The sequence below is a fragment of the Ranitomeya variabilis genome, chromosome 1 (assembly GCF_051348905.1).
Source record: "Ranitomeya variabilis isolate aRanVar5 chromosome 1, aRanVar5.hap1, whole genome shotgun sequence".
In the NCBI taxonomy this organism is placed as follows: Eukaryota; Metazoa; Chordata; class Amphibia; order Anura; family Dendrobatidae; genus Ranitomeya; species Ranitomeya variabilis.
The window spans coordinates 531,246,515-531,271,722 of NC_135232.1; the positions used below are offsets into that span (position 1 = coordinate 531,246,515).

General features: G+C 46.0%; 1 protein-coding gene across 4 annotated transcripts in view; it reads left to right on the plus strand.

The window, feature by feature from the left end:
- LOC143766626 (NAD-dependent protein deacylase sirtuin-6-like) overlaps positions 1–25,208 on the plus strand; it is a 304,913-nt gene that overhangs the window by 236,572 nt on the left and 43,133 nt on the right. For all 4 annotated transcript variants that reach the window (XM_077254435.1, XM_077254441.1, XM_077254454.1 and 1 more), the window contains one exon: positions 8,614–8,709. In XM_077254435.1, the coding sequence (XP_077110550.1) occupies positions 8,614–8,709 (96 nt within the window). The remainder of the gene's footprint in view (positions 1–8,613; positions 8,710–25,208) is intronic.

The window sequence follows — 25,208 nt, forward strand, 5'->3', positions numbered from 1 at the left end:
ATCCAAGCGCTAGAAAAAATGCATCTACATTAAGCAATGCAGGATTTCCTGGCTCAAGGGAGAATGCCCAGTCTTGCGGGTCACCACGCAACAAAGAAATAGCAATCTTTACTTGCTGAATGGGGTCACCAGAAGAGCGGGGTTTCAGAGCAAGAAACAGTCTGCAATTATTTTTGAAATTCAAAAATTTAGATCTATCCCCAGAAAACAAATCAGGGATTGGAATTCTAGGCTCTAACATCGGATTCTGAACTACATAATCTTGAATACTCTGTACCCTAACAGCGAGTTGATCCACACAAGAGGACAAACCCTGAATATCCATATCTACACCTGAGTCCTGAACCACCCAGAGGTTAAGGGGAAAAGAAAGACAAAACAAGCAGCAAAGAAAAAAAAATTGTCTCAGAACTTCTCTTTTCTCTCTTTTGAGATGCATTAACACTTTGTTGGCCAGCTGTACTATTATGGACCTGGTGGTTAGGAGCACCCGAAATGACTTGATGGTTAAAATGGAAAAACCTGGGACAAGCTCTGAGGAAGTGGTAACTCTAGAGCTAACTACCCCTAAAGATAGAAATAGCAGCCTACCTTGCCTCAGAGAAATTCCCCAAAGTAAAGGTAGCCCCCCACAAATATTGACTGTGAGTTAAGAGGAAGTAACAAACACAGGAATGAAACAGATTTTAGCAAAGGAGGCCGAATCTTCTCTAGACAGACAGAGGATAGGAAAGGGAACTATGCGGTCAGTATTAAAAACTACAAAAACCACGCAGAGTGTGCAAAAAGACCTCCACACCGACTCACGGTGTCTTCCAGCTAGCAAGGAAATATCATAATAGCAAGCTGGACTAGAAACATAGCATGTACTGAGAAATATATTCAAAACCCAATGAACCGCAAATGGACTAGCGAGGACTTAGCTTCTGCTGGAGTAGACAGGTCATCTGAGAAATCCAAGCGAGATCTGAACCAGTACTGAGACATTGACAGCTGGTATGAACTAACGACCTGGGCAGAGTTAAATAGGGAAGCCAGCAGCAGCAATAAACGAGGGCAGCTGAGAAAGCCAACCTCAAAGATCAGCAGTTCCACTTAAAGCCACCAGAGGGTGTCCAAGGACAGAACTCACCAAAGTACCATTCACGACCACAGGAGGGAGCCCGAGAACGGAATTCACAACATAAACCGCTGCGGAATCCACACAAAGAATTGACATGCTGCGTAATAAACAACGCTACGTTTCCGCGCGTTTTTTTCCGCAGCATGTGCGCTGCGGATTTTGTTTTCCATAGGTTTACATGGTACTGTAAACTCAAGGAAAACAGTTGTGAATCCGCAGTGTCAAAACCACTGTGGATCCGTAGCTTCTGGAAGCATGCACCTGTAAGTTAGGCGGGCTCTCATATCTCTCGTATACTGTGGGGCTCAGAAGGGAGGGGGGCATTTGGATTTGGGAGGGGAGAATTTGCTGAATTTCTTTTGGAAAGTTATGAAGCCATTTCACTTTTCCAGAGCCTTTGTGCTACCAGTAATGTGGAAGCCTCCTATATTTCCATTAACCCCTTCATGACCCAGCCTATTTTGGCCATAATGACCTGGCCTTTTTTTGCAATTCTGACCAGTGTCCCTTTATGAGGTGGTAACTCAGGAAAGCTTCAACGGATCCTAGCGGTTCTGAGATTGCTTTTTCATGACATATTGGACTTCATGTTAGTGGTAAATTTAGGTCGATAATTTTTGCGTTTATTTGTGAAAAAAATGGAAATTTGGCGAAAATTTTTAACATTTCGCAATTTTCAAATTTAGAATTTTTATTCTGTTAAACTAGAGAGTTATGTGACACAATATAGTTAATAAATAACATTACTCACATGTCTACTTTACATCAGCACAATTTTGGAAACAAAAATTTTTTTGCTAGGAAGTTATAAGGGTTAAAATTTGACCAGCGATTTCTAATTTTTACAACAAAATTTGCAAAACCATTTTTTTTAGGGACCACCTCACATTTGAAGTCAGTTTGAGGGGTCTACATGGCTGAAAATACCCAAAAGTGACACCATTCTAAAAACTGCACCCCTCAAGGTGCTCAAAACCACATTCAAAAAGTTTATTAACCCTTCAGGTGCTTCACAGCAGCAGAAGCAACATGGAAGGAAAAAAATGAACATTTAACTTTTTAGTCACAAAAATGATCTTTTAGCAACATTTTTTTTATTTTCCCAATTGTAAAAAGAGAAACTGGACCACAAAAGTTATTGTACATTTTGTCCTGAGTACGCCGATACCCCATATGGGGGGGGGGGAAACCACTGTTTGGACGCACGACAGGGCTCAGAAGGGAAGGAGCGCCATTTGACTTTTTCAATGAAAAATTGGCTCCAATCTTTAGTGGACACCATGTCGTTTTTGGAGACCCCCCTTTTTTTCACACAAAATTCTTTTAGCCTCAATTTTTTCATTTTCACATGGGCAACAGGATAAAATGGATCCTAAAATTTATTGGGCAATTTCTCCTGAGTACACTGATACCTCACATGTGGGGGGTAAACTACTGTTTGGGCACACGGCAGGGCTCGGAAGGGAAGGAGCGCCATTTGACTTTTTGAATGAAAAATTAGCTCCAATCGTTAGCGGACACCATGTCATATTTGGAGAGCCCCTGTGTGCCTAAACATTGGAGTTCCCCCACATGTGACCCCATTTTGGAAACTAGACCTCCCATGGAACTAATCTAGATGTGCGGTGACCACTTTAAACCCTTAAGTGCTTCACAGAAGTTTATAACGCAGAGCCGTGAAAATAAAAAATCATTTTTCTTTCCTCAAAAATTATTTTTTAGCCCTCAGTTTTTTTTATTTTCACAACAGTAACAGGAGAAATTGGACCCCAAAAGTTGTTGTCCAGTTTGTCCTGAGTACGCTGATACCCCATATGTGGGGGGAACCTCTGTTTGGGCACATGTCGGGGCTCAGAAGGGGAGTAGTGACGTTTTGGAATGCAGACTTTGATGGAATGGTCTGCAGGCATCATGTTACATTTGCAGAGCCCCTGATGTGCCTAAACAGTAGAAACCCCCCACAAGTGACCCCATTTTGGAAACTAGACCCCCCAAGGAACTTATCCAGATGTATGGTGAGCACTTTGAACCCCTAAGTGCTTCACAGAAGTTTATAACGCAGAGCGGTGAAAATAAAAAAATATTTTTCTTTCCTCTAAAATTATGTTTTAGCAAGCAATTTTTTATTTTCGCAAGGGTAACAGGAGAAATTGGACCCCAATAGTTGTTGCCCAGTTTGTCCTGAGTATGCTGGTACCCCATATGTGGGGGTAAACCACTGTTTGGGCGCACGTCAGGGCTCGGAAGGGAGGGAGCACCATTTGACTTTTTGAACGCAAGATAGGCTGGAATCAATGGTGGCGCCATGTTGCGTTTGGAGACCCCTAATGTGCCTAAACAGTGGAAACCCCTCAATTCTTACTCCAACTCTAACCCCAACACAACCCTAACCCTAATCCCAACTCTAGCCATAACCCTAACCCCAACACACCCCTAACCACAACCCCAACACACCCCTAACCCTAATCCCAACCCTAACCCTAATACCAACCCTAACCACAACCCTAAACCCTGACACACCCCTAATCCCAACCCTAATCCCAACCCTAACCACAACCCTAACCCCAACACACCCATAACCCTAACCACAAGCCTAATCTTAACCCTATTTCCAACCCTAGCCCTAATTCCAACCCTAACCCTAAGGCTATCTGCCCTCGTTGCGGATTCGTGAGATTTTTCCTCACCATTTTTGAAAAATCCACAGGTAAAATGCACTGCGTTTTACCTGCGGATTTATCGCGGATTTCCAATGTGTTTTTTGTGCGGATTTCACCTGCGGATTCCTATTGAGGAACAGGTGTTAAAACGCTGCGGAATCCGCACAAAGAATTGACATGCTGCGGAAAATACAATGCAACGTTGCTGCGCTGTATTTTCCGCACCATGGGCACAGCAGATTTGGTTTTCCATAGGTTTACATGGTACTGTAAACCTGATGGAAAACTGCTACGAATCCGCAGCGGCCAATCCGCCGCGGATCCGCAGCCAAATCCGCACTGTGTGCACATAGCCTAATTCTAACCCTAGCCCTAACCCTAGCCCTAGTTCTAACCCTAGTTCTAACCCTAGCCCTAAGCCTAACCCTAGTTCTAACCCTAACACTAGTGGAAAAATAAAAGTAAATATATTTTCTTTATTTTTATTATTGTCCCTACCTATGGGGGTGATAAAGGGGGGGCTCATTTACTATTTTTTTTATTTTGCTCACTGTGATAGGTTTTATCACAGTGATCAAAATGTACCTGGAACGAATCTGCCGGCCGGCAGATTCGGCGGGAGCACTGCGCATGCGGCCGCCATTTTGGAAGATGGCGGCGCCCATGGAGCAGACGGACGGACACCGGAAGGCTTGGTAAGTATGAGGGGGGGATCGGAGCACGGGGGGGTGGGATCGGAGCACGGGGGGAGCGGACAGGGGAGCGGAGCACAGGACGAATGACTGGGGAGGCGATCGGTGGCTGTGAGGGGGCAGATCAGGGTTTCCAGCCATGGCCGATGATATTGCAGCATCGGCCATGGCTGGATTGTAATATTTCACCTTTTCATAGGTGAAATATTAGAAATCGCTCTGATTGGCTGTTTCACTTTCAACAGCCAATCAGAGCGATCGTAGCCACGCCCCCGGGCTGAAGTACCACTTCCCCTGTCCTTGCAGATCGGGTGAAATTGGAGTTAACCCTTTCACCCGATCTGCAGGGACGCCACATAGGCGTCACAGGTCGGATTGGCACCGACTTCCATGACGCCTACGTGGCGTCATAGGTTGGGAAGGGGTTAACAGATGATGGACCTGAGTGAGGGCTTGCTTGTTTTCTGGATTGAGTTGCATGCAGCAGTATCTCAATGCTGTACAAACTGTCGATTCTGCACTGACAGGGAAAGTTGCTGATCCTGCACTGCACATGACCAAGCAATTTTCCTAGCTTTGGTAACCTGGATGTTGTCATGATGACATCAGGTCACCATGGCAACGATTGGAACCTCATATAACACCTCGGGGTCTCCGATCCAAAGGCAGAGGGGCTGCCGACTCCAGGAATGCTGCCATCTTGTTCGATCGCAGTATTTTGGGGGTTAAAGTGCTGGGAACGGTGCATGACACTAGCTGAGACCCGGCTGCGATCGCCCAGACACCACCGGCGCAGCCGTAATAGTCCATCCCTGGTCAGATAGACCTACAGTCATGGCCAAAAGTATTCACACCTCTGCAATTCTGTCAGATAATACTCAGTTTCTTCCTGAAAATGATTGCAAACACAAATTCTTTGTTATTGTTATCTTCATTTAATTTGTCTTAAATGAAAAACCACAAAAGAGAATGAAGCAAAAAGCAAAACATTGATCATTTCACACAAAACTCCAAAAATGGGCCAGACAAAAGTATTGGCACCCTCAGCCTAATACTTGGTTGCACAACCTTTAGCCAAAATAACTGTGACCAACCGCTTCCGGTAACCATCAATGAGTTTCTTACAATGCTCTGCTGGAATTTTAGACCATTCTTCTTTGGCAAACTGCTCCAGGTCCCTGATATTTGAAGGGTGCCTTCTCCAAACTACCATTTTTAGATCTCTCCACAGGTGTTCTATGGAATTCAGGTCTGGATTCATTGCTGGGCACCTTAGAAGTCTCCAGTGCTTTCTCTCAAACCATTTTCTAGTGCTTTTTGAAGTGTGTTTTGGGTCATTGTCCTGCTGGAAGACCCATGACCTCTGAGGGAGACCCAGCTTTCCTACATTATGCTGCAAAATTTGTTGGTAGTCTTCAGACTTAATAATGCCATGCACACGGTCAAGCAGTCCAGTGCCAGAAGCAGCAAAGCAACCCCAAAACATTAGGGAACCTCCGCTATGTTTGACTGTAGGGACCGTGTTCTTTTCTTTGAATGCCTCTTTTTTTCTCCTGTAAACTCTATGTTGATGCCTTTGCCCAAAAAGCTCTACTTTTGTCTGATCTGACCAGAGAACATTCTTCCAAAACGTTTTAGGCTTTTTCAGGTAAGTTTTGGCAAACTCCAGCCTGGCTTTTTTTATGTCTCGGGGTAAGAAGTGGGGTCTTCCTGGGTCTCCTATCATACAGTCCCTTTTCATTCAGACGCCGACGGATAGTACGGGTTGACACTGTTGTACCCTCGGGCTGCAGGGCAGCTTGAACTTGTTTGGATGTTAGTCGAGGTTCTTTATCCAACATCCGCACAATCTTGAGTTGAAATCTCTTGTCAATTTTTCTTTTCCGTCCACATCTAGGGAGGTTAGCCACAGTGCCATGGGCTTTAAACTTCTTGATGACACTGCGCACGGTAGACACAGGAACATTCAGGTCTTTGGAGATGGACTTGTAGCCTTGGGATTGCTCATGCTTCATCACAATTTGGTTTCTCAAGTCCTCAGACAGTTCTTTGGTCTTCTTTCTTTTCTCCATGCTCAATATGGTACACACAAGGACACAGGACAGAGGTTGAGTCAACTGTAATCCATGTCAACTGGCTGCAAGTGTGATTTAGTTATTGCCAACACCTGTTAGGTGCTACAGGTAAGTTACAGGTGCTGTTAATTACACAAATTAGAGAAGCATCACATGATTTTTCGAACGGTGCCAATACTTTTGTCCACCCCCTTTTTTATGTTTGGTGTGGAATTATATCCAATTTGACTTTAGAATAATTCTTTTTGTGTTTTTTTCATTTAAGACAAATTAAATGAAGATAATAATACCAAAGAATTTGTGTTTGCAATCATTTTCAGGAAGAAACTGAGTATTATCTGACAGAATTGCAGGGGTGTGAATACTTTTGGCCATGACTGTAGGTCACATGGATGGATTATTATGTCTGATGTCAGAAAAGGGTTAACAAAGCCATTTATTTTAGGGACCACATCACATTTGAAGTGACTTTGAGGTGTCTTCATGACAGAGTACCAAAAAGTGACACCATTTTAAAAACTGCACACCTCAAGGTGTTGAAAACCACATTCAAGAAGTTTATTAATCCCTCAGGTGCTTCATGAGAACAAAAGCCAACGTGGAAGATAAAATTAGCATTTGACTTTTTTTTCACAATAAATGCTCTTTACCAAACGTTTTTATTTTCACAATGAAATTTACTGTTTGTGCGCACGGGAGAGTTCGGAAGGGAAAGAGCACCATTTGACTTTCTGGAATAATTCCATGTGGCATTTGTAGAGCCCCTGATGTGCCTAAACATTCGAATCCCCCTACAAGTAACCCCATTTTTTTGAAACGACACCCTTCAGGGATTGTATCCAGGGGTATAGTGAGCATTTTGAACCCACAGGTACGACACAAGAGTTTGATAACATTAGGTCATTATATTGAAAACTACGTCATTGGTGTTGAGCACAAGTGATAGCTACTTCCGTTTGCATTGGGTGCTCAGGTACGCACCAGGTATCACGGGTGCTCGAGTGACATGCTACAGTTTCCTCCCCGCCTGTTTTGCAGCTGTTAGACACAAAAAAAAACATCTGGGATCTGCGGTACTCTGTGCATATCCAAGCACCTGATGCAAACTCGATTAGCGAGCACTTGCACTCAACACTAGCCGTCATATCGTCATCTTTTTTTTTTTTTTTACTTTCTCACCCTAACCCCAACTGGAAAGAGTGGAAAAAAAATATTTTTTTTATTATATAATTTTATCTAGCGAAGGGGGTGACAATGGGGGATTTGATTACTATATTTTTTCTTATGATCACTGTGATAGGATATATTACAGTGATCAAAATGAACCAATTGCAAAAATTTCCTATTGTTGCCAGGTACCGGGCGGCAGATCTCCCACCATTTTTTGAAGAGGGTTGGGGGACGGGTCAGGAGAGCCCAAGGATGGCGAAGGTATCGGGGTCTCCGGGACATTATTTCTCTCTCCTTTGACATTTATATCATGTCAGAAGGGAGGGAAATCATTGTAACAATGGGCTTTTCTTTTTTTTTTTTCGTGACTAGATTCTCCAGTATCTCGGCTACTCCCGGTAGCCAAGACCCCGGAGATTTTCCGACTCTGTTGCTGTTTTAAATCGACGATGAGGAGATAAGGCCCCTTAGCTGCAGCCATTTTAATGCATATCGCCGATTGTTAAGGGGTTAAATCAGGACCAAATAGGAAGATGATATAGGCTCTAAAGAGACTTGACACTGGGTGGACTTTTTACCATTAGTCCAATGACTTTTCCTCAATGGACTGCAGCTTTTGTCCCACCTGCCAGAGAATCCAGTCATTCAAACACACAAATGTGGTGATGGGCTTTCCAAAATACATGTGGCAACTTTTCTGTACATGCTGCGGTATTGCTCAATACTAGTTGGAAGCGGAACACAAGTAAATGGCCTATCGACTCCACTTAAGAAGTACCAATACATCAGAAGTGCAGTTAGTGAGGTCATCATGTACAATATATAACTATTTGTAGACTTTTAACAGTACTTATCATTTTCTCTTTTGCTAGTAATTTGTTTTTGCCTTACAGACAATATGTTCGAGATTATGTGGTTGGAACCATGGGTTTGAAAGCTACTGGTAGACTGTGTGATGTTCCCAAAGTAAGAGGCCTAAGAGCTTGCAGGTAAAACGTTAATAGGAAGCTGAATAAATGTTTAATTTTAAAGGAAATTTATCACCAGGTTTTTCCTACCTCATTTGAGTGCAGTGTAATGATGAAAAAGAGACCCTGATTCCAACTATGTACAAGTTTACTAGGTGCAGCAGTTGTGACACAATCCGAGTTCTTTCATGTAGAATGCAGCAGAGCTGAGAAAACTAACTCCACCCTCACCGGGCTCTCTCTGCACATTGTCTATTGATAGTGAGCTGATTATCACAGGAGGGAGCAGAGTCGGACGACTTTGCAGAAAGCATCTAGTCTCGGCAATGATTTTCTATTGATAATACCTTCATTGTAAGTAAACAGCACACAGCTTAATAAGTGACACATCATTGAATTAAGTGCTTTAATGGGCATCTGTAACCACATTTGACCTATTTAAACTATTAATATGGGCATACAGGCGATAGACTGTTGAAAAAGACATACATATCAGATGTCTTGCTGAGAAATCAACTTTTGTTACTCTATATAAATTATTTTTTACAGGCTATGATGAGGACGCTGCTAGGAAGAGAACTCTGCCTCCAGAACTTATTTTAACCCCTTAGTGACAGCCAATTTGGTACTTAATGACCGAGCCAATTTTTACAATTCTGACCACTGTCACTTTATGAGGTTATAACTCTGGAACGCTTTATCGGATCCTACTGATTCTGAGATTGTTTTTTCGTGACATGTTGTACTTCAAGTTAGTGGTAACATTTCTTCGATATTTCTTGCGATTATTTATGAAAAAAATGGAAATATGGCGAAAATTTTTAAAATTTTGCAATTTTCAAACTTTGTATTTTTATGCCCTTAAATCAGAGAGATATGTCACAAAAAATAGTTAATAAATAACATTTCTCACATGTCTACTTTACATCAGCACAATTTTGGAAACAATTTTTTTTTTTGTTAGGGAGTTATAAGGGTTAAAAGTTGACCAGCAATTTCTCATTTTTACAACACCATGTTTTTTTTAGGGACCACATCACCTTTGAAGTGATTTTGAGGGATCTATATGATAGAAAATAACCAAGTGTGACACCATTCTAAAAACTGCACCCCTCAAGCTGCTCAAAACCACATTCAAGAAGTTTATTAACCCTTTACGTACTTCACAGGAACTAAAACAATGTGGAAGAAAAAAATGAACATTTAACTTTTTTTTGCAAACATTTTACTTCAGAACCATTTTTTTTAATTTTCACAAGTGTAAAAACAGAAATTTAACCACAAATTTTGTTGTGCAATTTTTCCTGAGTACACCGATACCCCATATGTGGAGGTAAACCACTGTTTGGGCGCACCGCAGAGCTTGGAAGTGAAGGAGCACCGTTTGACTGTTTCAATGCAGAATTGGCTGGAATTGAGATCGGACGCCATGTCGCGTTTGGAGAGCCCCTAATGTGCCTAAACAGTGGAAACCCCCCACAAGTGACACCATTTTGGAAACTAGACCCCCCAAGGAACTTATCTAGATGTGTGGTGAGCACTTTGAACCCCCAAGTGCTTCACAGAAGTTTATAACGTAGAGGCGTGAAAATAAAAAATCGCATTTTTCACAAAAATGATTTTTTCGCCCACAAATTCTTATTTTCACAAGGGTAACAGGAGAAATTAGACCACAAAAGTTGTTGTGCAATTTCTCCTGAGTACGTCGATACCCCATATGTGGAGGTAAACCACTGTTTGGGCACACCGCAGAGCTTGGAAGTGAAGGAGCACCGTTTGACTTTTTCAATGCAGAATTGGCTGGATTTGAGATCGGATGCCATGTCGCGTTTGGAGAGTCCCTGATGTGCCTAAACAGTGGAAACCCCCCACATATGATACCATTTTGGAAACTAGACCCCTTAAGGAACTTATCTAGATGTGTGGTGAGCACTTTAAGCCCCCAGGTGCTTCACAGAAGTTTATAACGTAGAGCCGTGAAAATAAAAAAATCGCATTTTTTCTACAAAAATGATCTTTTTGCCTCCAAATTTTTATTTTACCAAGGGTAACAGGAGAAAATGGACCACAGAAGCTGTTGTACAATTTGTCTTGAGTACGCCGACACCCCATATGTGGGGGTAAACCACTGTTTGGGCGCATGGCTGAGCTCGGAAGCAAAGGAGCGCCATTTGACTTTTCAATGCAAAATTGACTGGAATTGAGATCGGACGCCATGTCGCGTTTGGAGAGCCCCTGATGTGCCTAAACAGTAGAAACCCCCCAAAAGTGACCCCATTTTGGAAACTAGACCCCCCATGGAACTTATCTAGATGTGTAGTGAGAACTTTGAATGCCCAAGTGCATCACAGAAGTTTATAATGCAGAGTCGTGAAAATAAAAAATATATATTTTTTAACAATAAAGATTTTTTAGCCCCCAAGTTTTTATTTTCACAAGGGTAACAAGAGAAATTGGACCCCAAAAGTTGTTGTCCAATTTGTCCTGAGTATGCTGGTACCCCATATGTGGGGGTAAACCACTGTTTGGGCGCACGGCAGAGCTCGGAAGGGAAGGAGCGCCATTTTGGAATGCAGACTTTGATAGAATTGTCTGCGGGCGTTATGTTGCGTTTGCAGACGCCTAATGTACCTAAACAGTAGAAACCCCCAACAAGTGACCCCATTTTGGAAAATAGACCCCCCAAGGAACTTATCTAGATATGTGGTGAGAACTTTGAATGCCCAAGTGCTTCACAGAAGTTTATAATGCAGAGTAGTGAAAATAAAAAATATTTTTTTTTCCCACAAAAAAGATTTTTTTAGCACCCAAATTTTTATTTTCACAAGGGTAACAAGAGAAATTGGACCCCAAAAGTTGTTGTCCAATTTGTCCTGAGTATGCTGGTACCCCATATGTGGGGGTAAACCACTGTTTGGGCGCACGGCAGAGCTCGGAAGGGAAGGAGCACCATTTTGGAATGCAGACTTTGATAGAATTGTCTGCGGGCGTTATGTTGCGTTTGCAGACCCCTAATGTACCTAAACAGTAGAAACCCCCACAAGTGACCAAATTTTGGAAACTAGACCCCCTAAGGAACTTATCTAGATATGTGGTGAGAACTTTGAAAGCTCAAGTGCTTCACAGAAGTTTATAATGCAGAGTAGTGAAAATAAAAAAATATTTTTTTTTCCAACAAAAAAGATTTTTAGCCCCCAAGTTTTTATTTTCACAAGGGTAACAGGAGAAATTGGACCCCAAAAGTTGTTGTCCAATTTATCCCGAGTACGCTGATGCCCCATATGTGGGGGTAAACCACTGTTTGGGCGCACGGCAGAGCTCAGAAGGGAGGGAGTACCATTTGACTTTTTTAGCGCAAAATTGGCTGTCGTGTTTGGAGACCCCCTGATGTACCTAAACAGTGGAAACCCCCCAATTCTAACTCCAACCCTAACCCCAACACACCCCTAACCCTAATCTCAACCCGATCCATAATCCTAATCACAACCCTAACGATAATCACAACCCTAACCCCAAAACAGCCCTAATCTCAACCCTAACCATAACCCTAATCAAAACCCTAAATCCAACACACCCCTAACCCTAATCCCAACCCTAATCCCAAACGTAACACTAATCCCAACCCTAATCCAAACCCTACCCCTAATCCCAACTCTAACCCTAACTTTAGCCCCAACCCTAACTTTAGCCCCAACCCTAACCATAACTTTAGCCCCCGTCGTCACAAAAAAGTTCAATGTAACCTTTTTTTTGTACGTCGCGTCCGCCATTTCCGCGCATGCGTGGCCGTAACTCTGCCCCCTCCTCCCCAGGACATAGACTGGGCAGCGGATGCGTTGAAAAACTGCATCCGCTGCCCACATTGTGCACAATTTTCACAACGTGCGTCGGTACATCGGGCCGACGCATTGCGACCGCCCCGTACCGACGCAAGTGTGAAAGAAGCCTAAGGCTACTTTCACACTAGCGTCGTACTCGGCCCATCGCAGTGTGTCGGGCCGACGTACCGACGCTAGCGTTGTAAGCGCCGCACAACGGGTGCAGCGGATGCTGTTTTTTCAACGCATCCGCTGCCCCATTGTGAGGTGCGGGGAGGCGGGGGCGGAGTTCCGGCCACGCATGCGCGGTCGGAAATGGCGGACACGTCGCACAAAAAAGTTACATGTAGTTTTTTTTATGTCGACGGTCCGCCAAAGCACGACGGATGCGACATGTGGCAATCCGTCGCAATGCGTCGCTAATGCAAGCCAATGGAGAAAAAACGCATCCTGCAAGCACTTTTGCAGGATGCGTTTTTTCTCCAACGACGCATTGCGACGGAAGCCAAAAAACGCTAGTGTGAAAGTAGCCTAACCCTAAATTTAGCCCCAACCCTAACCCTAACCCTAACTCTAACCCTATCCCTAACCCTAATTTTAGCCCCAACTTGTCTTCTCCTGCCGGCCGGCAGATGGCAGCAGATGGCGGGCGCACTGCGCATGCGCCCGCCATGATGAAAAAGCCGGCTGGCAGGAGAAGACAGAAGAGGACCCAGGGACCCCGGGTGAGTATGATAGGGTCCCCGAATCCCCTTATTTCTCTGTCCTCTGATGTGCGATCACATCAGAGGACAGAGAAATAACTGATCGCTTTTTTTTTTTTTTTTTTGCGGTCGCCGGTAAACTGTTAATTACCGGCGATCGCAAAGCAGGGGTCGGTGCAAACCGACCCCGATCATGTTCTTTGGGGTCTCGGCTACCCCCGGCAGCCGAGACCCCAAAGATCTTCCGGGTGCCCGGAAAAAAGATGGCGGCGCCCATGGGGAGACACGAGGAGCACCGGGGGAGGTAGGTGAGTATTGGGGGCCATCGGGGACCACATTTCTCTGTCCTCCGATGTGCGATCACATCGTAGGACAGAGAAATTAAACGGCAAATCGCGTTTTTTTTTGTTGTTGTTGCGACCGCCGGTAAACGGTTAATTACCGGCGATCGCAACTCGGGGGTCGGTAAAAACCCCCCGAATCATGTTCTCTGGGGTCTTGGCTACCCTCGGCAACCGAGACCCCAGAGAAAATCCGACTCTGGGGGGCGCTATTCACTTTTTCCACAGCCCCGTTAATTAACGGCGCTGTGGATTAAGTACCCTTAGCGGCCGCCGTTAAAAGGCGTATCGGCGGTCGTTAAGGGGTTAAAGCTAACCTGTCATCCGACATTGTCAAATTGGCGCTGTGTTTAATCTCTATTTGTAGTTTTCAGTTAATGACATTCTCGTGGTTTGTGTGGCCTTTTTTTGATGCTCTGCAAGCTATAGATGCTACTGCGCATGCGCCGCTGCCAACACCATTTTGCTGTAGTTATATACATTTTGTTTTGTTTGTTTTTAAAGACCACAATTTTAACTGCGCAAGTCCAGTATTTATAATTGGAGGCAGGTCACTGAAAGTTCAGAGAGCTCCAAAAATAGACCCCCCACAGGCCGCCCCAAAGCACGAGAATCTCAATAACGGACAACTGCAAATACAAGTTAAACAACAACTACAAACTACTGCATATTAGTCTTGTGGGCAGTCCAGCTAGTTATTGACCGCGATCTCTACACCATGTTCCAAATTATTATGCAAATTTTATTTAAGTGTCATAAAGATTTAATTGTTTTGTTTTTCAAATAAACTTGTGGATGGCATTGTGTCTCAGGGCTCAATGGATCACTGAAATCAATCTTAAACACATGATAATTAGTTTTCCAGGTTATTCTATGTAACGGGGTCTGCTGTGCTGGAGTACCTCTTCAGTACCACCCCGTGTTTCAGGAGGTCCACTCTGCTTTGGCTGGATTCTGAATGAAGGATGCTGATTGGAATGGCTTCATTACATGGGCGCATATAAAAGATCACTGCTTCTCCACGTATTTCTAATATGACAACTCTTTACTCACAGGACACAGAATATATCACAACAGATACAGAGGGCAGGCCAATTCAAAAGTGGCAGGCCAGACATACATTACAATAGCCGCAGGTGGCCGGAGCCTGCCGATATTTACTGTGGGAAATACAAAGGTGGGGGAGGTCAGAAGTAGAATATCTCGTCCCCTCTGCCCAGGGGCGCAGCCTGTGGGCTGATGCATTAGGGACATGAATCTCACATGGAACCTATTATACGTACATATGACTGCACAACATATTCTGGGTGCTGGGGGGTTCTGTAACACGGCTCCCCCTTTCAGCGACGCGATCGGCATACACAGTCTGATCCTTAACGGATCGGTTTGGGGATGACCGAAGTTTATGGGGTTGGTACAAGTTCCGTTTGCCGACTTAGGGTACCGTCACACAGTGCCATTTTCATTGCTACGACGGCACGATTCGTGACGTTGCAGCGTCGTATGATTATCGCTCCAGCGTCGTAGACTGCGGTCACACGTTGCAATACACGGCGCTGGAGCGATAATTTCATGACGTATTTGCGATGTAGAAGCCGTTGGTTACTGTGCGCACATCGTATACAACCTGTGTCACACGATGCAATCATGCCGCCACAGCGGGACACTAGACGACGAAAGAAAGTTTCAAACGATCTGCTACGACGTATGATTCTCAGCGGGGATCCGGATCGCAGTAGCGTGTCAGACACAACGATATCGTAACGATATCGCTAGAACGTCACGAATCGTGCCGTCGTAGCGATGAAAATGGCACTGTGTGACGGTACCCTTAGTCCATCGGCGTTACCGTTTTGTTTACCGGGTCTGTAGTGGATGGTGAAGTCCAGAGGTTGTAGGGCTAAACTCCACCGCAGTAATCTGGCGTTGTCTCCGGAGACGCGATTAAGCCACACTAGGGGATTATGGTCCGTTAGGAGGGAAAGTGTCGTCCATACAAATATGGTTGTAACTTTTTGAGTGCCCATACTACTCATACTACTGCCAGGCACTCCTTCTCGATGGCCGCATAGCTTTCTTCATGGGGCAGTAGTTTCTGACTCAGGTAAGCTACCCGGTGTTCTTGGCCGTCTGGCCCGACTTGGCTCAGTACTGCCCCCAATCCAAACACAGAAGCGTCTGTGTGAACCAGGAAACGTTTAGTTGGATCGGGTGCGGCCAATACAGGGGTATTGGTGAGGGCGTCCTTTAGCTGGCGGAAGGCTTCCCTCACACTCTGGGGTCCAGGTTACCTGGCGGGGTTGGTTCTTACGGGTCAGATCAGTGAGGGACTTGGCTACGCTGCTGTAATTGGGGACGAATTTCCTGTAATACCCCGCTGTCCCTAGAAACGCCATGACCTGGGTTTTCGTGCGTGGGGTGGGCCATTTGGCTATGGCCTCAATCTTGGCTGGTTCTGGTCGCTGTTTCCCACTTCCCACCCTATGTCCTAAATACTGAATTTCCGCTTTGCCCACGTGACACTTGTTTGGGTTCAGGGTGATTCCGGCCTTGTGGATCCTGTCCAATACTGTCTCTAGGTGATTTAGATGCTCTTCCCATGTCGCGCTGTAGATGGCGATGTCATCCAGGTAGGCACACGCATAGTCCTGGAGACCATCCAGATGCCGGTCAGCCAGCCTCTGGAAGGTCGCAGGGGCATTCTTCATCCCGAATGGCATAACTCGAAACTGGAATAAGCCGAACGGGGTGACAAATGCAGACTTGGGAATAGCGTCAGGACTAAGGGGAATCTGCCAGTAGCCTTTGCATAGATCGATGGTGGTCAAATACTTTGCCCCCGCCAGCCGGTCTAACAGCTCATCCACGCGCGGCATGGGATACGCATCCGCCACTGTTTTCTCATTGAGCCTGCGATAGTCTACACAAAACTGTGTAGTCCCATCCTTCTTGGGCACTAACACTACGGGGGATGCCCAGGGACTATCTGATTCTTCAATGACCCCTAAGCGCAACATCTCTCGTATCTCTTGTCGCATCCCTTCTCGTACAGGCTCAGGGACGCGGAAAGGGGGTTGTTGCAGGGGGGTCTGATCCTGGGTCTCAACCTTGTGTTGTGCCAGAAGAGTGTACCCTGGTCTCCCCGAAAACATCCTCTGTCGCTGCCTCAACAACGCCTCCACCTGCTGTCTCTCCCGGGGACCTAGGTCCTCACCCCAGTGTACCTGGTCCCATGTTTTAGACTGAGTCCTCTCCCCTAAGACATCAGGCAAGGGGAGTCCGGCTAAATCCTCTGCTTCAGGTACACAGATGGCCACTACCTCTTCAGGGCGCTCCCGGTAGGGCTTCAGCATGTTCACGTGGAACATGCGGATAACCCTGGGGTCGTCACAATCAGCGACATTATAGGTGGTGTCGGCTATTTTCCCCACTACCTGGTAGGGCCCCTGCCATGCAGCTTGGAACTTTTTCTGCCTAGTGGGTTCTAACACCAGGACCTTCTGTCCTATCTCAAAGGTGCGTTCTCTGTCCCTCCAATCGTATCATACGCGCTGGCGCTGTTGGGCCACCTGCATGTTCCCACGTACAGCCTGGGTCAGCTCCTGTAGGCGGTCCTGGAATTCCAGCACATAGGGTACAATAGGTACCCCTTCTATGATGCCCTCCCTTTCCCAGTGTTCTAGCACTAAGTCTAGGGGTCCCCTTACCCGCCTCCCGTATACCAGTTCAAACGGGGAGAACCCTGTGGATTCTTGGGGTACCTCCCGATAGGCAAACAGGAGGTGTGGCAAGAACTTCTCCCAGTCCCCTATAGGTCCTGGTAAAAGTCCCAATGAGTTGTTACAACGTTCCGTTAAAGCGTTCACACAACCCATTGGTTTGCGGGTGGCACGGGGCGCTCCTAATGGACTTTACGCCGCACAGCTTCCACAGTTGGTTGGTCACTTCTGCTTTAAACTGGGTACCCTGGTCCGAGATAATCTCCCGGGGAAATCCAACCCGTGAGAAAACCTGGAGCAGGGCAGCCGCCACCGTCTCTGCCAATATGTTAGGTAACGCAACCGCCTCTGGATACCGTGTGGCATAATCTACCTCTGTCAATATATACCTTTTCCCTGACGGACTGGGTTTGGCTAATGGCCCTATCAGATCGACCGCTATTCGGCTAAATGGCTCCTCCACAATGGAGAGGGGGCGTAATTTGGCCTGGCAGCGATCTCCTCTCTTGCCAATGCGCTGGCAACTGTCACAGGTCTGGCAGTACTGACGAACACCCCCGGCCAAAAGAAGTTTCGTGTCGACGATGCCTGGTGAGACTGACGCCGAAGTTCCCGGCCAAGGGTATGTCATGAGAGATTCGCAGTAACTCCTGCCTATACTTCTTGGGAACTACCAGCTTTTGTTTTATAGTGGGGCTCGTCCCTGTGTGGTGCTGCTCGGTAACCCGGTAGAGGAGTCCCTGCTGCCATACAAACTGCTCCCCTTCCAGTACTCCTCTCCCCTCCTGTTACTTCCCACAATATCCCTCTGATGAAGGATCCTCAAGTAACTCCTTCTTAAATTCAGCTGGGGTGGCCCAAGAAATGTGTCTGGCTATGGGAATACGTGTAGGGCTGGGGTGTCTTACCTGGGCCTCCTCTGAGTGTAATTCCGCCTCCGCAACTCGAGCTTGTCTCCGGGTGGTCACAGGATGTGTCTCAGCCAGAGGGCCGACCGAGAAGGCAGACAACATAGGCCCCAAGTCATTTCCCAGCAAGACATCTGCAGGCAATTCCTCCATCAAGCCGACCTCAACCAGGCCATCCCCGACTCCCGAGTTCAGGTGAATCCTGGCAGTGGGCAGTCGATGTATGGCTCCCCCTGCTACACGGTCTGCCACTGTCCGGTCCGTCTTCTCTTGGTCCCGGACGAGATGAGGCTTCACAAGGGTCAAAGTTGCTCCGGAATCTTAGTCCCTGCATACGTTTCCCATTAACCCACACGACCTGTCGATGCTGTTGTCGATTATCTGCCCGGGCCGCCTGCACGGGTCTACTTCATGCAGCACTTCCTCCATCTCTTCCATCCCCTGGTTAGTCATAGCCCCCAATGCCGGATCAGCTTCGTCTTGGTAGCAGTGTAAAGCGGCCTGGCTGAAGGTAGCTGTTCCCGCCTTTGGCCCCTGGGCACGCTGAGTCCGGTTGGGACATTGTCTTTGCAGGTGGCCCAGCTGATGGCAGGTGTGGCATCGTGCCCCAGGGGGACTGTAGTAGGTCGGGTTTTGAGCTGGTCCCCCGACAATCTTCTTTGGTTTGGGGGCTTCCAGACCCATGGGAGGACCTCTAGCGACCATCTTTGATCCGGCCGACTGAGACCTCCTAGCATCATGGTGTTCGTTGGCCAGACGAGCGGCCTCCTCAAGAGTCATTGGTTGTCTGTCCCGAAGCCATTCCTGTGTCTCGGGGGTTAGTCCATTAAAGAATCGCTCTAACAGGAAGAGCTGGAGGACGTCCTCCTTAGTGGTTGCTTGGCTCCCTTGTACCCACTGTAGCAGTGACCGCCGTAATTTACAGACCCATTCAGCGTGGGTATCGGTTACCCGTTTTATAAATCCGCAGAACTTTTGGCGGTATGCCTCTGGTGTCAGCGCATACCGGGCCAAGATCACTTCTTTGATCCGCTCATAGTCCATACAGTCCTCATCAGGTACCGTGCGATAGGTGTCCGCTGCCTGGCCTGTCAGCTTGCTGGCCAGAATCTGAACCTGTTCCTCCAGCTTCACTTGATGCAGGGCACATTGCCGCTCAAAGTCCTGCAGAAAGCCATCAATGTCTTCCTCTGCCTCCCCCAACTGTCGGAAGGCATTATACTGGATCTTTTTGTGGCTTACTGTTGAAGGTACCTGGGCGGAGGCCAGAGCTCCCCTGCTCGCTGACTCTCTTCTCTCTGCTCTGCCATCTCCATCTTGGCCAGCTCCACTTTGGTCCGCTCTGCCATCTCCATCTTGGCTAGCTCTATCCTGGTCTGCTCTACCATCTTTTCCTTCAGATCCGTACGCACATCAGCCATCACCTCTCGTATGAGCTCTACTGCAGGGTTTGGGCCATAGAACGCCAGTCTGTTCTTTACCTCCCTCTGGAATTCAGTCTTCTCCACGTTCACATTGGGGGGCGCTGCACTGTCGTGTTCCATGATGGCTGCTATCAAATCCGCTTTTGTTTTGTTGCTGGTGATTAACCCTCGAGCTTCCACCAGGTCTTTTAATGTAGTCCTCTTTAACTTCTGGTAGTTGTTTTCCATTCATTCCTTTCCTCCTGTAGATGGGGTATCACATCCCGCTGTCTGCCACCAGTGTAACGGGGTCTGCTGTGCTGGAGTACCTCTCCAGTACCACCCCGTGTTTCAGGAGGTCCACTCTGCTTTGGCTGGATTCTGAATGAAGGACGCTGACTGGAATGGCTTCATTACATGGGCGCATATAAAATATCACAGCTTCTCAACGTATTTCCAGTGTGACAACGCTTTACTCACAGCACAAAGAATATATATCACAACAGATACAGAGGGCAGGCCAATTCAAAAGTGGCAGGCCAGACATACATTACAATAGCCGCAGGTGGCCGGAGCCTGCCGATATTTACTGTGGGAATTACAAAGGTGGGGGAGGTCAGAAGGAGAATATCTCGTCTCCTCTGCCCAGGGGCGCAGCCTGAGGGCTGATGCATTAGGGACATGAATCTCACACGGAACCTATTATACGTACATATGAGTGCACAACATATTCTGGGTGCTGGGGGTTCTGTAACATTCTAATTAAAGGAAAACTACTTAAAAATTATGTTCCACATTATTCAGCAGGCCACAGTTTTCAAGCAATATTGGAAATAAAAAGGATCTCTCTGCTGCTGAAAAGCGTTAAATAGTGCAGTGCCTTGGACAAGGTATGCAAACATGAGATATTTCACGAAAACTTAAGTGATCATCATACTGTGAAGAGATTTGTGACTGAAACAGAGCACAGACAGAGTTCATGCAGATAAAAGCATAATGAGGAAGGTTTCTGCCAGACAAATTCATTAGATTAAGAGAGTAGCTGTCAAAATACCATTACAAAGCAGCAAACAGTTATGTGAAGCTGCTGGTGGTGCCTCTGGAGTCCCTCGAACCTCAAGGTGTAGTATCCTTCAAAGGCTTGGTGTGGTGCATAAACCTACTATTCAGCCACCCCTAAACAGGGTTCCTAAGCAGAAACGATTGCAGTGGGCCCAGATATACATGAAGACTCGTTTTCAAACAGTCTTGTTTACTGATGAGTGTTGAGCAACCCTGGATGGTCTAGATGGATGGAGTAGTGGATGGTTGGTGGATGGCCACCATGTCCCAACAAGGCTGCGACGTCAGCAAGGAGGTGGAGGGGTCATGTTTTGGGTCAGAATCATGGGGAAACAGCTGGTAGGGCCCTTTAAGGTTCCTAAAGGTGTGAAAATGATCTCTGCAAAGTATAAAGAGTTTCTGACTGACAATTTTCCTCCATGGTATAAAAAGCAGAAATGTGCCTTCAGGAGCAAAATCATCATCATGCATGACAATGGCTGCTATGGGCATAAAAGGAGATAAACTCATGGTGTGGCCACCATCTTCCCCTGACCTCAACCCTGTAGAGAACCTTTGGAGTATCATCAAGCAAAAGATCTATGAGGGTGGGAGGCAGTTCACATCAAAACAGCAGCTCTGTGAGGCTATTCTGACTTCATGCAAAGAAATACAAGCAGAAACTCTCCAAAAGCTCACAAGTTCAATGGATGCAAGAATTGTGAAAGTGATATCAAAGAAGGGTTCCTATGTTAACATGTAACTTGGCCTGTTAGGATTTTTTTGGAGTTAAATAGCTTTTTTGTTCAGTGAATGTGACCTCCTAATGCTGCAAATGAGCATTTCCAGTTCTTTAAAACATTTCAAATTTTTAGAAATTCTACTGTGCCTAATAATTTGGAATGCATTTTGAGTTTTTATTCATTTTACTGTGTAAAGCTGCAGCAGCATCGTACGCAGTGAAGAAGCAGTGACCCACAAATTCAAACACAAAAAGTCTCTTTTAATGTGTTTCTTCACAGCATTAAAGACCAATTCACATAAATGCATATAACTTCAGTGGAAATTATCAGTGACCTGTTTACACCTGGTTCAAAGCAATACATATCACATGGCTTTAGATTTGCGGTCCCTAAACAGGCCAGACTTCCCTTGTCCAGTTTCCCTGGGCGACCGCACGCCATCTCACAGTCTCTATACGTCTCCATACACACAGCCTCATATGTTGCAGACACTACACACGCCAGCCCTCCTCTGACTAGTTCTCTTGGGTGTCCTGCATCGCTGTATCACAGTCTCTTTACAGACTCTTTACTCACACAGTCGTACACAGATCAGGATATCCTCCGGATAGCAGCCGGGCACCATATCCACCTGTTTGCAATCGTGGCACATGCTAGTCCTCTTTCGGGCACAGGACATCCACCTCCGGGCACAGAACTGTCCACATCCGACTCCCTCGGGTACAGGACATCCACCTCCGGGCACAGGACTGTCCACATCCGAGACCAGTACCATGGACGACTTGCATTTCTGTGTACGCTGCGGGTGCCAGGCTATTCAGCTGCCCTGGGTGCTGGCTCTGCTGGCCTCCATGCACTCTGCAGACCAGCACACACCAGACTGACACTGACGTGCACCTCGCACACCTGACCTGGCCAGACACCTGACACGCCTATACCCCTTACTGCAGGGTTTTTAAACACACACAAACCTGTGGCCTTCAGCCACCTGGAAAACCCAGACCGGAAATCCGTGACTCTCATGCACACCTATGGACTTCATCCGTCTGCATGCACATTCTGGGGAGAACAAACAGTGCCCCCTAGCTGTATCAGAGGCCACAGCCTCACAACTGTTATCATTGGAAGGTTTCTTCAATAAAATTCAATGTATACTCTAATGGGTGATGACTTTTATTAGACTGATTGTCATTTGCACCAACCATTTAGGAAAATTCGAGAAAAATATAATTTGCATAATAATTTGGAACATGGTTTATATGCACAGAGTATAGTACTGGATATTTACCCTCATAAAAGAATATCTATTTGAACAGCTCCTCCTGCTCTATACAATTTTCAACATTTATATAACAGAATTCCCTCTAATTGCGGGGAAAATAAAGGCATGGAGAAGAAATAAAAATAAAATACTTTATTAATTATTATACAATAAAACCATGGAAACAAACAAGGAAAATCTCAATAAAAACAAGCAGACACAGGGCAAAGACCAATATATAATTTGACCATTTGTGAATGTAGATGGTATGCGTTGTAAACACTACTGAATGTGCATCAGCAGATATATAGCGTGGACTAATGGACTAAATAATGAGTATTCAACGTCACCACAGGAGCATGCCTGAAAAATTATGTATACAGCAATGATTCATGGACACATTATGGTAGCTGCTACATATAGATACTTATAGGTTTAGTACCTTTTGCCCATTAGTTTTCAATTTAGCTATGGGCTATTAGCACTTTTGCACTTGGTCACCTACCTTAGCTATTTTCATTATAGCTGCCTACGTAATTTTGCTTGCTTTAAGCACGTTTTCATCATTGCTGTATACATAATTTTTCAGGCATGCTCCTGTGGTGACGTTGAATACTCATTATTTAGTCCATTAGTCCACACTATATATCTGCTGATGCACATTCAGTAGTGTTTACAACGCATACCATCTACATTCACAAATGGTCAAATTATATATTGGTCTTTGCCCTGTGTCTGCTTGTTTTTATTGAGATTTTCCTTGTTTGTTTCCATGGTTTTATTGTATAATAATTAATAAAGTATTTTATTTTTATTTCTTCTCCATGCCTTTATTTTCCCCGCAATTAGAGGGAATTCTGTTATATAAGTATTTGTTTAAGGTATTTAATACATTTGGGACTTTGTTATATATAACAATTTTCAACATGACTGGTTCCCTTTAAGTTGCTGATGCTAACATGACATTGTATGGGCAGAGATGTGTGCATACTCATCAGCCTTAGTAAGCAGGCCAATAAATGACTTCAACTTGTATATACTTAATCATCAGTTGTTTAATGATGTGAAATGTGCTGTATAAACCCATAATTACTGGTATGTAATGTAAAAGCAGTTTTAACCCCTTCCCGACCTTTGACGCATACGCTGCGTCATGAAAGTCAGTGCCAATCCGACCTGTGACGCAGCATATGCGTCATGGAGGGATCGCGTCCCTGCAGATCAGGTGAAAGGGTTAACTCCAATTTCACCCGATCTGCAGGGACAGGGGGAGTGGTGCTTCAGCCCAGGGGGGGTGGCTTCACCCCCTCGTGGCTACGATCGCTCTGATTGGCTGTTGAAAGTGAAACTGCCAATCAGAGCGATTTGTAATATTTCACCCAAAAAAACGGTGAAATATTACAATCCAGCCATGGCCGATGCTGCAATATCATCGGCCATTGCTGGAAAACCTAATCTGTACCCCCCCACACCCACCGATCTCCTCCCCAGTCCTCCGTTATGTGGTCCGCCCCCCCTAAGTCGTCCTGTCCGCTCCCCCCGTCGTCCTGTCCTGTCGCCCTGTGCTCCGGTCCCCCCCCCCCCCCCCTGTGATCCGATCACCCCCCCTCATACTTACCGGGCCTCCCGGTGTCGGTACGTCTTCTCCATGGGCGCCGCCATCTTCCAAAATGGCGGGCGCATGCGCAGTGCGCCTGCCGAATCTGCCGGCCGGCAGATTCGTTTCAGATATATTTTGATCACTGCGATATAGCCTATCACAGTGATCAAAATAAAAAAAATCGTAAATGACCCCCCCTTTATCACCCCCATAGGTAGGGACAATAATAAAAATAAATAAAATATTTTTTTTTCTTTTTCTACTAGGGTTAGGGTTAGAACTAGGGTTAGGGGTAGGGTTAGGGTTATGGCATGTGCACACAGTGCGGATTTGGCCGCGGATCCGCAGCGGATTGGCCGCGGATCCGCAGCGGATTGGCCGCGGATCCGCAACGGATTGGCCGCTGCGAATTCGTAGCAGTTTTCCATCAGGTTTACAGTACCATGTACACCTATGGAAAACCAAATCCGCTGTGCCCATGGTGCGGAAAATACCGTGCGGAAACGCTGTTGTATTTTCCGCAGCATGTTAGTTTTGTGCGGATTCCGCAGCGTTTTACACCTGTTCCTCAATAGGAATCCGCAGGTGAAATCCGCATAAAAAAACACTGGAAATCTGCTGTAAATCCGCAGGTAAAACGCAGTGCCTTTTACCTGCGGATTTTTCAAAAATGGTGCGGAAAATGTCACACGAATCCGCAAAGTGGGCACATAGCCTTAGGGTTAGGGTTGGAATTAGGGCTAGGGTTGGAAATAGGGTTAAGATTAGGCTTGTGGTTAGGGTTAAGGATAGAGTTAGGGGTGTTTTGGGGTTACAGTTGTGGTTAGGGTTGGGATTAGGGTTAGGGTTGGGATTAGGGTTAGGATTAGGGCTGGGATTAGGGTTACGGGTGTGTTGGGTTTAGGGTTGTGGTTAGGGGTGTGTTGGGGTTAGGGTTGTGATTAGGGTTATGGCTACAGTTGGGATTAGGGTTAGGGGTGTG